The sequence below is a fragment of the Gossypium hirsutum genome, chromosome D02 (assembly GCF_007990345.1).
Source record: "Gossypium hirsutum isolate 1008001.06 chromosome D02, Gossypium_hirsutum_v2.1, whole genome shotgun sequence".
Taxonomy (NCBI): Eukaryota; Viridiplantae; Streptophyta; class Magnoliopsida; order Malvales; family Malvaceae; genus Gossypium; species Gossypium hirsutum.
Window position 1 is genome coordinate 25,552,850 of NC_053438.1, and position 12,683 is coordinate 25,565,532.

At 32.8% G+C, this 12,683-nt stretch overlaps 1 protein-coding gene across 26 annotated transcripts in view; it reads right to left on the bottom strand.

Annotated features, from left to right (window-relative positions):
- Positions 1–6,890, bottom strand: part of LOC107908069 (phospholipase SGR2) — a 29,684-nt gene extending 22,794 nt beyond the window's left edge. For 12 of the 26 annotated variants that reach the window (XR_005910371.1, XR_005910370.1, XR_005910369.1 and 9 more), the window contains exons 1-7: positions 6,457–6,836; positions 6,094–6,310; positions 4,950–5,050; positions 4,120–4,314; positions 660–815; positions 265–336; positions 22–174 (exon numbers count right to left, since the gene is read on the bottom strand). Coding sequence is in view for 23 of the 26 variants with exons in the window: in XM_041088713.1 (XP_040944647.1) it covers positions 22–174; positions 265–336; positions 660–815; positions 4,120–4,314; positions 4,950–5,050; positions 6,094–6,310 (894 nt within the window). In the remaining 3 variants the exon portion in view is untranslated. Of the gene's footprint in view, positions 1–21; positions 175–264; positions 337–659; positions 816–4,119; positions 4,315–4,949; positions 5,051–5,302; positions 5,966–6,093; positions 6,341–6,456 lie in introns of those variants that run through there. The other 14 variants (XM_041088710.1, XM_041088702.1, XM_041088719.1 and 11 more) reach the window with 12 other exon arrangements.
- Positions 6,891–12,683: the final 5,793 nt, after the last annotated feature.

Consider the following 12,683-nt stretch of genomic DNA (forward strand, 5'->3'; position numbering starts at 1 on the left):
AGAGCGGGAAAAGGAGAAAACCTGGGTTGGTTTGGGGGATTGAGAAGCAGAGTAACCACGTCTTAACTTGATTCCATTTCGACTGAAACTAATAACACCAGAAAAACCAGAAGCATCAACATTGAGCCATGCCTCCCAAGTATCATCTTCTCCAGTAAAAAGTGCATGAAGTCCCTGCATTCATTGTTAGACCTGATAATTTAGGCATTACATAATACGGTTTAAGTGAATATATTGTCCCTTTCCAGAAAATTAAAAGCATACTGGGGTAGAGCCTTGCAAATCAACTCTAGCTGCAAAAAGTCCCGATGGTTGAAATTTTCTTCGATGCCAAACCTGTTAACAAGTCTACCTTCATCAGCTATTACAACCATATAAAAATATACATGTTAAAAAAACAGATACATATTTATGCCCAAGTTGAACTCAAAGGAAAGATAGAAATCAAGAATGAACAATTTAAAACAACCACAGAATTGCGGTGGAAATAATTGGAAAACCATCACATAGCCCTCAAATTCTAGGGATTTAAGAAGCAACATGGTGTCAGCATTTGAGCAAAAGTTCTAGGAGTTATAATACAATAGACAATGCAATCAAAGTAAATCAAAATTTATTCGGAGAAAATATGATCTTATAACATCAAAATTGCAGTAAACCTGGCTGCGATATGCAATCTCTAATTGTTCAGCTACATCTTCACGGAGTGGAAGCCAATCCATGCCCCCTTTTCGAGCAAACCAGTGACCCCTTAGGACACGCCGAGTTTCTCCATTCCAGTATACGGGGAAACAGTGTCTCTTAACTAAATCCACCTGCACTATTTACATCATACCAGTTATAAAAAAACAATACCTGATTTGAGCAAATAAAACCTAGTGCTTGATAGTGACCAGAAAATTATTTTAAAATTCTCAATTGTATGAATATGTCCTAGCTCATAAACAAAATAAATAATGCGACAACATGATCCAGAGGATGAGACAAATTCTTGTCATCATGCCAATGATAATAAAAGAATATGGAATGGTAACCTGAAAGGCATAGCATCAGATACAAACAACATGCCAAATGCAGAAAAAACATACAGAAATACATCAAAGAAAGCAATTAGCTGAAACATATCAAAGATGGAGATAGCTTGAAACTGGCAATAAAATGGATTAAAACACGATACACAAATTCATGAATGCATGACACTGCCACCTCTATCCAACAGGGATGAAGCCAAAAAATTGCTTTGGGGGGGGGGGCGATGTGCAATTTTATCATTATACTAACATGTAATTTCATAAAAAAATTAAGGGACTAAATGGAAAATCTACCATTTTTGGGGGAGCCAAGGCCACTGCCTGCCCCCCCTCTGTCTTCGCCCCTGCTATCCAGTTACCTAATTTCAAATACAGTTAATGTACTGTTGAACAGTAACAAGAATTGATAACTGTACTGTGTACTCATTCAACAAACCACACAAACACACACAAAAAGCAAGCATGGCCATACACCCTAATAAATACCATAAAAATAAAAAAAGACACACGTGAAAAGGAAAATAAGGAGGTTCATCATCCACTGATATTGTTACCAAAAATAGGCTTAAAACTAAACAAGAGAGAAGAGATAAGGACAAAGACGTAAAAATGACAACAAATTAACACAAGAAAAGTAGTATGAAATATGAATCCCAAACTTCAATTTACCATAATTGTGTTCAATACTAAGCACAAGACCAAGCTTGATTGTAATCAACCAATAAACAAGCAATAAAGTCAAATGCCTTCAAAGAATAATGAATGAAGCCTAGATTCTCAAGTGTTAAGAACCCCAACTAAACCATTTGCTTGTAGGAAAAGGAGCATTGATCATCAGAGATCCAATCCTTAATAGAAGCAGGTAGCACCACTTGATACTCTCACATCTAGCTCAACAAGAGACTAAACATGGACAACCCTCAATGATGGTCATGAACCTCACATGCAGTTGGGCACAAGCAAGTGCAATAGAACAAATCTAATATCCTGTTAGGCATCCAACCAATACCAATTGGCATTTTGTGCAAGGGCCAAACTTGAACATAAGACCACAAGAAACCCAACACCTAATAGATGTGAGATAGCACCACTTAACATTAAAAAATCGTTTAAATTCTGAAATAAAAAGATGACTTGGTTATCAGAAAAACTGATGGCTACGGAAAAAGAACTTCATCTGGTTAGATAAAAGACAATGAGACCTTCCGCTCAAGATATCTGATATGGATGCTTTTATTGCAATAAGAGTTTTAGTTTTATTTATTTTCTTTATTATATCAGGTTTTATTAAGAGTTTTAGTTTTACTTATTTTCTCTATTATATTAGGTTTTTATTTCCTTCATAAACTCTAAGTTAGTAATTCTATTAGGACTCTTTCCTTTGTTATTAAAAGTCTATAAAAAGCGGTCAATATGATATAAAGAGATAAACAATTATTCTATCAAAAAGAAATGTTATTTTGGAGGGGGTTTAGTCAAGGACAAATCTACCTCTTTGAGTAACCATAGGTCGAAGCAAGAATTCTCACTCGTCTAGACCTGTGACTAGATCCTACGCCAAGGCGCATAACAACTTGGCATCAGAGCCTTCTGTCATGGGTGACGAAGAGACTTTGGCCGCCAAACTGGATGCTTTCATGGCACAAAATGGCTACAAGGCAACAAGCATTAGAGGAGCAGATAGCGGTGTTATCTGTTTTGGTCCAAAAGACAGTGAAAGGGTATACAGAGGAAAACAGTGAGGAGCAAGGCAGCAGCGAAGGCAGAAAAAGGAATTTAGACTCGCAACAAGGTGGGTGCATGGTGCCACAATACTCTAAGATGGAATTTCCCATTTATGACGGTGTTGGAGATCCTTTAAGGAGGCTGAAAAGATGCGAAAATTTTTTTGGCAATCAACGGACTAACGAAGAAGAGAAAGTAGGCTTAGCTTCATTCCATCTCTTAGGAGAGGCACAATTGTGGTTTGATCAAATGGAAGAATAGGAGGCAAATCTTGACTGGGGGCGCTTCAAAGAGTGTTGTCATGTAAGGGTTGTGCCACCTATGAGTAATAACCCCTCAAGGGAACTTGCCAACTTGAGACAAACTAGGACTGTAGAGGAATATCAACGCCAATTTCAAATTACTATTGGCTAGGACTGTTGATCTTAAATCTCGACAACAAGTAAACCTCTTTACTACCGGGTTGGTAGAGGAAATTCGAATTGATATTGAGATACAACAACCGGAAAACCTTGGAGTTCCAATGAATATGGCTCAAAATTGGAACGTAAACAAAATGTCTCTTCCAAATTGTCATCTCAAACCATCTTGAACTGGCCAACTTCCCAAAACAATGGCAGCAATTCAATCATTCCAACAACTAAGAGCATTGCAAAGGGAGGGGGGCAAACAACGAAACCAACAAGGAACAATGGAAAAATAGGTTCTTCTTCACCATTTATTAAGAGATTGACACGAGCAGAAATGGCGGAAAGAATAGCTAAGGGGCTGTGTTATAATTGTGACGAGTCCTATTCCATGGGACACAAATGTAAAAGGTTATTTTGGATAGAAGTACCAGATGTTGAAGGCAAGCAAGATGACAATGAGGTAGATGACTTTGGATAAGTTCTGAAGCTTATTCTGAATTTGAGCTTGAGGACAAGCTCAACTCCGAGAAGGGGAGTAATGATATGGACGCCTTTATTGCAATAAGATTTTTAGTCTTATTTATTTTCTTTATTATATCAGGTTTTATTAAGAGTTTTAATTTTACTTATATTCTCTATTATATTAGGTTTTTATTTCCTTTGTAAACTCTAAGTTAGGAATTCTATTAAGACTTTGTCCTTTGTTATTAAAAGTCTATAAAAGGCTTCCAATATGAAATAAAGAGATAAACAATTATTCTATCAAAAAGAAACGTTATTTTGGAGGGGGTTTAGTCAAGGACAAATCTGCCTCTTTGAGTAACCATAGGTCAAAGCAAGAATTCTCACTCGACTAGACCTGTGACTAGATCCTACGCCAAGGCGCATAATAGTATCACATACAAAGACCTGAGTAGTTGGGACAGGAGGAAACTAGAGTAAGAACAAGATACCTCATAGAGCCCTCCCTTTACAGGGACACCAACCCTCTCTTCTTCAAATGTATATAGTTGGGCTGATTGAGAACCCTTTGAAGAAGATAAATCCTCTGCCATGTCCAACTTCTTGCCAAAACTACTCGATGCTCTTGGACCTTCACTGCATTCAGCATACTCTTTCCACCAAATAGACAGCAACTCTTCTTCTCTCTGTCAAATCATAAACAAAGAACTAGATGAACAAAGAATAGTCACAACCTAATTTATAAAAGGTCCCTTTCACAAAAAATACAATAAGAAGACAATTCTAAAACAATAACAATTTCTCAGGGACTCACTAGATGTATCAGGAAAAAGAAAAGGGAGGATATTATAGGATAAAGATTACTTTTATATCTGGTTGACATAAGACCAATAGCAGGACCAGACACAAACATGATGCCATCATTATACATTTGGGACTAGTTGTTGAACAAGAAGATAGGAGAAAAGAAAGTGGAGATGTTGCCTTTTTCCATTTTGAAAGTTGACATTCCAATTCTTCATCCTACCAGATTTTTTAAATCCCATCCTTTTAGATTGCCTAAGCCAGTTGATGGGACAAGTAATTCTTAAAAAAAATGGTGTAATCCTATTACTTAATAGTGCCAATATCATAAACAATGAGAAAGTATTCTCTGATTCCTTATTAAACCTAACTAACCTACTCTAGCATTTAGGTGAATAAGGAGCTATAGCCCTATTAAATTCCATAAAAAGTTCAAGTGTCAAAAAGAGGTCTAGCCCCAAGATTAATATAAAACTGCAGCTTAATCTGCCAAAAAAATATAGTTCGAAAAGAGGACCTGCAAGAAAGATGCCTCTATTGCAAGAGAATCCCTCATCCCAAAACGAAAATAGTCACTCTTTCCCACTATCTCAGTTCGAGGAAATGAGGCCGCTAACTCTGTAAGAGAAAAAAAAAGTCAACAAAAATTAAATCTAACTCCCCATTCCTCAAAGGAAATAAAAAAAAAAGGCTATCCTACACCCAGCAGGGTGGGGGGTCAGGGTGGAGAAGAGTTCTAAATAAATGTTATAAATTTATAACACCAACTCCAGAAAATAAACCTTCTCTTAATTAATTTTGAAAAATAATACCAAGCATGGCTGCAGAAGCACAAAAAAATAAGTATATATAACCCAAAAAGAAGAGTACCTACTTCAGAAGGAAATCAAGAGCAAATGTCTTATCTCCTTGCATGGAAAAGCTACATAACATTAAACTATGAATCCTAACAACCAGCAGCCAACCGCAACCTTTTGTCTCCTCTTTCCCATGCCCTTATTAAGAACACCTATTACATCTGTTCCACCTAGTATGTTTTCTTGTCTACTAGTGACTTCAAAAAATTATAGCCAGAGGCAAACAGATATCTCAACAGACAATGTTCAGAGAAGGCGTTGCAACCAACTTCTCCAACATGCCTAGTTCTTTCCGGTTAGTAAGCTTGATTCTCTCTTGGGAATTCATGTTACTATTATTTAAATAAGAATTATAAATGGATAAGAAATTAAATTCCAATTCCTGAATGAACTATTCCTTCCTTGGTAACCGCGTCCAAGTGCCATCCTTGTCAAAAAGTTGATAAACCTAAGTAGTCCAAAGAGAAACTGAAAGACAATAAGACCAACAGAATGCAAATTTATTGCCCCTTCAAATTGTGCACAAAGCTAACATATAAAGCATCCGTTCCACTCCATCAGCTTGCCTAGCCTGCATAGCAAATTCGTCTCAACTGGAGGCCCTCAATTATCTTCTAACTTGGTACTCCATGGATTCCCGTGATCAACCACAATTCATTGAATGCACATGCGTTTACTATGAACAAAAAATCTCTTTAAATGTTTCAAATGCATTAGAATTTGTAGCTTACTTTAAATGTTAACTGCAAATGGAAGCTAAAATTGCAACCTAAAACTAGACTTTGAAATTCAGCAGAAACTAACCATTTTCAGCCAAAGGAACATCGGAAAAGTACCAGCGGACATCACCCCCATCTGAAGGACTCCTTGTCTGCGCAAGATACATCTGACGACCCTTACAATGCTCTATCACATCCTCCAATCTCGCAATGTTAGACGGCGTGTTCTTCAACAAATCCGGTGATGCTTCGTCAATTCCATTTGCCTCCACAACCGAGGGGTTTGCTAACGAATCCGCCATCTAAAATCAAAACTAATCAGAATACCTGCACTGTGTGGAGCAGGGTGAAACCCCTAAATTTTTATTAATAAATTGAGATCTAGAAGAAAGTAACTTAGATGAAGACCAAAATTTAGGAGGTGGAAACAGAAGATATGATCAAGTACCGCCAAAGAAAACGTCAAAATATTTATGGAAATTGATGCATAAGATTCTGAATTCTCTTCGCAGCAGCTGCCTCTCTATGTGATGCTTCTTGCTGCTGCTTCTGAAATTTCAAGATAGATTGTAAGGAGTAATTCTTTCTTTGCTCCTATCAGAATTGCAGTAATAAACTGCAAGGCAAAATATGAAGACAAGGAACCATATTTTACAAGAATAGTAATATATTAAGTAGAGAAATTATTTTCCAAGAGAGAAGCTCTAAGTCCAATTCTAATTCTAAAAAATAGTCTAGAAAACTTTGCAAGAATGATTAGATAGGCAGAGGCAACAGGCCGAGCGATGACGATGATTCATTACTGTGGACAGAAGCAGAGCATCGAAAGAGAAGACGAGCTTGATTGCCTAACATTGTTGGGCTATAATTTATAATTCAGCCCATTGGCTTTCCATTTCGGACCGCACTTCTTAAAGCGAGTTTAACTTTCAGATTGAAAAGTGCAATCGCTCTAAAAAAAAAGTAAATATGTATTTAAATTATATTTAATTTATTAATATTTTAATATATAAATTTAAATTATAATAAAAGTTAAAAATAATTTATTAAGTAATTAATATTACGGTATATATAAACTCAAATTCCTTAGTAGTATGACTGACATATGAAATATATAAACTTAAAATATAATAAAAATTAATTTTTTACCCGTATAATTTACAGGTTGATTGCATTTATAAATTAAAATGTATTAATTTATTTAATATTTTTAATAATTTTTATTAATAATGTGTGTTAGAAATAATCTTAATTACTTAAATTATCATTATGCTTTAATATTTTCAATAGTATATTTACTAGTTTAAAAACCAAGTAAATATGTATATTAATTTTAATTATAAATTTACAAGTATTTTAATATGCATTTTAAAAATATGTTTTTCAATAATATTTTTAAATTATTAATTTTTAAATTTTTTTCTATTTTTATTTTTCATTTTCAAAAGTATTTTATATTAGTTTGAAAAATTATTTAATTTGCAATTTAATATGTTTATAAATAATGTTAATTTATAAATTTTAATAATATTTTAAAATTCTTTATAAATTATGATTTTTATAACAATTTAACTAAATTCAACAAAAAAATTTAAAAAAAAACTTAAAATTTAAGAAAATATTACTTTTTGAATTTCCTAACAGATTAAATAAAATGTGCAATTATTTTAATAAAAATAAAAAAATCTAGAATTTATTATTATACATATTAATTTCAAAGTTTGATGAAAACAAAAAAAAAGTGCATAATTTAATATTAATTATAATTTTAAGTAGTTAAGTTTAAATATTGGGTTTTAAAAGTTGAAATATTTTATTTAAATTTTTTGTATATATTGTTTTAAGAAAATAAAATTTTACTTTATTAAAGTAATGAATAATAGGAAATAGAATATTCAAATTTGGTGCCAATTTGGGTTAATATGTTTCTAAATTATTTTGAATACATATTATTTCCAAAAAAGAATAAAATATGATATTGAAAGAATAAGAGAAAATAGAAGATACAAAAATATTGTTGTTTAATGGGGCTGGATATACAAAATATAAAATAAAATCATGTTTTAGTATTAATGGGTTGAATATGTAATTTTAAAAAAACATTTGTTTGCATGGATTTAAACTATAATATGTGTCAGGTATTTCAAATTTACAATTTAAGAATATTAGATAAAAAATATTGTAAATTTTGCAGTATGTCAATGTTCTTGGGTTCAACATTCTTAAAAAAAATGGTATATAATGTTTTTGGTTTCATACAAAGATGTTTATAATTCTTGATTCTGCAAGGTAATTGGATTGTTAAAATTATGTTCCATTACTTTAATATTATGTTTTATTATTCAGGTATAAAATGGGTTAATAATGTGTAAACGTCATCGATGAATGGCATGTATCGATGAAGTTAATGCCATGTATCGCAATGGATAATAAGTTTAGCTTATATAAAAATATGTAGAATATAGAGGTATCACCATCGTTATCTAACAATTGTTATATTTAAAACTTAAAATCGTTAAAGCTTTTTTAATTATTTATTTTTAAGGTATGTTCAACATTGTTCCAACCAAAACTAAAACATAATAATATGGAATAATCGAAGGCATTAGCTGTGATATGTCTCCTTGGAATAAAAGTCGCTTATGCTTCATTAATTCTATCAAGCACCTTCTTGAATCTATTAACCATGACCTTGGATATCATCTTCTAAATCACATTGCATAAGCTAATCAACCAAAACTGCGTCATATTACTCAGCTTACTTATTTTCAGGTTGAGAATAATACTGGTTTGATTAATTACTCATATTCAGCACGTCTAAAAGATACTAACTCACCTCCCCTCTTACAATATGCCAACAATTTTTAAAATACAATGCAGGAAAACCATCCACACCTGATGCTTTTAACAGTGTCATACTATTTACTGATTCCACAACCTCCTCAGGCCGAAATTCTGTCATAAGCTCATTATTCATATTCTTCTGTATACAAATATGAACTCCAGATAAAACATTATCACAATTCATTACCAGTGAAGCAGTGAACAGATCCTATAACAGCCCGTTTTTAGTGAAATTGGAACAGTGGTTTTGGGACCACAAATTCGAGCCCGGAAGAAAATTTATTTTAATATTATTTTATGGTCTACCGTGTTATAGGAATATCGTATAAAAATTTTGTTAAGAAAATTTTACCGATTACATGATTAATTGATAAAATGACCAAATTGCATAAAATGCAAAAGTTGAGCTCTAGTAGCTATAAGTATCAAATAGCTATGGAATTCAAAATTTGAGGTCCTTATATGGCAAATAGACCATTAAGAGGAGTTAGTAGATAAGTATGATGATTCATCCACGGAAAATTAAATAAAGAAAATGACTAAATTGGAAAGAAGAAATAATAAAAGATGATATTTTAATTAAAAAATATCATTATATTATCATCTTTCCCAAATTATTTTTACATGGAAACCCTAGTTAGAAGAGCTTGAGGGTAGCAAGCTTATTCGGGTCAATTAGGTGAGTATTCAAGTCCCGTTTTTAATGATTTTTATGTTTCCGGTATCATAATAACTTAATTTAGCTATCTCGGGGATTAATTTGTAAAGTTATCAAAGTGTTAAGGTTTTGCCATGGATGAATATAGTTGAATTATGAAGTTTTATGGTAGAAAATGAAAGGTTGTTGATAGATAAACAACTTTTGTAAAGTGAATTTTGATGAAATTATGAATTAGGGACTAAATTGTAAAGATGTAAAATTTATGGAAAATTTTTGAATTTTATGAAATACATGGGCTGTTAATGTTAAATGTAAAAATGGCTAGGCTTGGAATAGGGATTAAATTGCATGAATTTTATTTTTCGAGCTTAGGGACGAAATTGTAATTAATCAAAAGTATAAGGGCAAAATAGCAAATTTTCCTAAGATGTGAATTGGATTAAATTGAATATGAATTGTATTAAATTGAGCTAAATTTACTCGTATAGATCCAGATAGACCAAATATGGAATTGGATAGAGTAAAAGAAAAAGTATCGAATTAGTATATTACAATTCACGAACACTTATCAAGGTAAGTTCGTGTAACTAAATTGAGAATTCATATGTGTTAATTGACTTGTATGTATGTGATTGTATTGTTGCTATGTATATGAAATTAATCTTATATCCGACAATGCCTGACAAACATTAAGTCCCGATTGAATAAATGAAATTCGATGGATACAGGGTTCCCATATTGGTTATGGTCCTGCATATGTTGCAGACACACCACAGCTCGAAAGAGAGTCCCGTTATTAGCCCTCTCGAGCTTCCCGTTATATGGTTCCTGCAAGTTTCCCATTAATAGATCTTTGGAGCATCTCAATCAGTTGTGATCCTACATGTGTTACGGACACACCACTGCTCTTATGAGCGTCCCAATATATGGCTCTTCGGAGCTTCCCAATTAAAGGCTCTTTGTGAGCTCCTAATTAATGGCTCTCTGGAGCTTCCCAATATGGCTCGCTTGAACTTCCCCATATATGGCTATCTAGAGCTTCTTGATTAATGGCTCTTCAGAGTTATTTGTTATTGGCTCGCATGAGCTTCCTAAAATATGGTTATTATGAGCTTCCCGTTATACAGCCCGAATAAGCTTCCCGTTATATGGCTCACATGAGATTCCTGTTATATGGCTCGAGAAAGAGCTTCCCGTTTATATGCTCATATGAGTATTCCCGAATATGAATTGACAGATTACAGTTTTGTACACTTCTAGTGTACTGTAACACCCTAACCCATGTCCGTCACCAGATTGGGGTTACGAGGCATTACCGAACATAGCACAGTTCAAAACAAACATTTATTTAATTTCAAGCATTAAGCAAAATTGTATATATGTTTGGATCACATAGTCAACCAAAATCAAATTGTACTTTTGATATAGTCATATCACACATAAAAATCGTGCTTCAATAATTAACCATATTATTATCGTCTAAATAATCACGTATTCAATTTAACAATGTGCAATAAATCATATTACAAGTACTTAATACATAAAAATGTCCAAACCACCTGACTTAACATAAATAACATTTATACACTTAAAACATATCCCAAATATCATTATATAGTATATATCGAACATAGATCAAAACATATATAACATAAATTGATTATCAATCCTATTACTTCAATTATATGTGACTCTTAAACCAACCGAACCATTTCATACCATTTAATAACCAAATGTAGATACAAGCATGGTAACATAATGTCATGGCCGAACATACTATTGATGTTTATATAATTGTAATGCTCACTTGCCCTATAAACAAATGTCACGTTTAATATTAAACATAAATAACATTTCTATGTATATTAAATTCGCATATGCATATTAGTTTACCTAATCTTCACATTTATCCTATTAACTAATCATTGATTCGGTCATACAATTATCAAGATTATACAATTATCATAATGGACCAATATAGTAACCGAGTTTATAGCACATATGTAAACCTACCTAATTTAACATTAGCACTAGAGGTGCTCATGGGCCGGGTGGCCCGGCCCGGCCCGACGGCCCGCCCGAAATATGGGAGGGTTTGGGTAAAAATATAGGCCTGAAATATGGGCTTGGGCAAAAAAATGAGGCCCGATTAAAAAACTCGGGCACCACTTTTTTGGCCCGAGCCCGACTCGGCCCGGCCCAGCCCGGCCCGAATATAATAAATATTTTTATTTTTTATTTTTTTAATTTTAAAATACTTTTTTTAAAATTTTTTTAATTTTAAAATATTTTTAAAATACATTTTTAATTTTTTTAATTTTAAAATATTTTTAAAATAAATTTTTTTTAATTTTTAAAATAAATTTTTGGTATTTATTTAAAAAACGGGCCGGGCCGGGGCTTATGATTTTTTTCTCGGGCAGGGCCTGGGCAAAATTCTAGGCCCATATTTAGGACCGGGCCGAAATTTTTTTCTGGGCCCGGCCCGGCCCATGAACAGCTCTAATTAGCACCAACTTAACCTTTTTAACTATCCAAAAAAAAAAACTAACCAAAACATACTTAACCCATATCCATCATTTACCCTTTTTTATTCATATCTAAAACAATTATGAAACACGTATACTACTTACCATTAAACAATCAAACATATGTAACCAATATACACTTAAATACATTATCAATACAAATCGAATCAAAATAACCTATACATCCAAACTTATAATCATCTAACTCAATTAGTTACCAAATCCATACATACCACACATATTATATATATCAACTCATTCACCACATTATTAACGAAATATAGCAATCATATATCACATATAAATAATCCATAGCCGAAATGATAAAACTAAACACATTAAGCACTTGATCAAGAACTCATAAAAAACCTAACTTTAACAAAATGATCATAGACGAGTCATTTTTAAACCAAACAGATCATAAGCATGGAAATTAAGCCATTTTCGTATGGTCATTTATATACATGATCCAAAACTAACCAAAACATAAGCAAGCCTATACATGCCATAAGATCGAATTCAAAATTTAACAAAATACCAAAAGATGTCGATAGTGTGTAGACTTTGCTGACGATCCCCGAGTTCGTATCGTGACTGCAAAAAAAATCTATAAAAACGAAGAGTAAACATACACACAGTAAG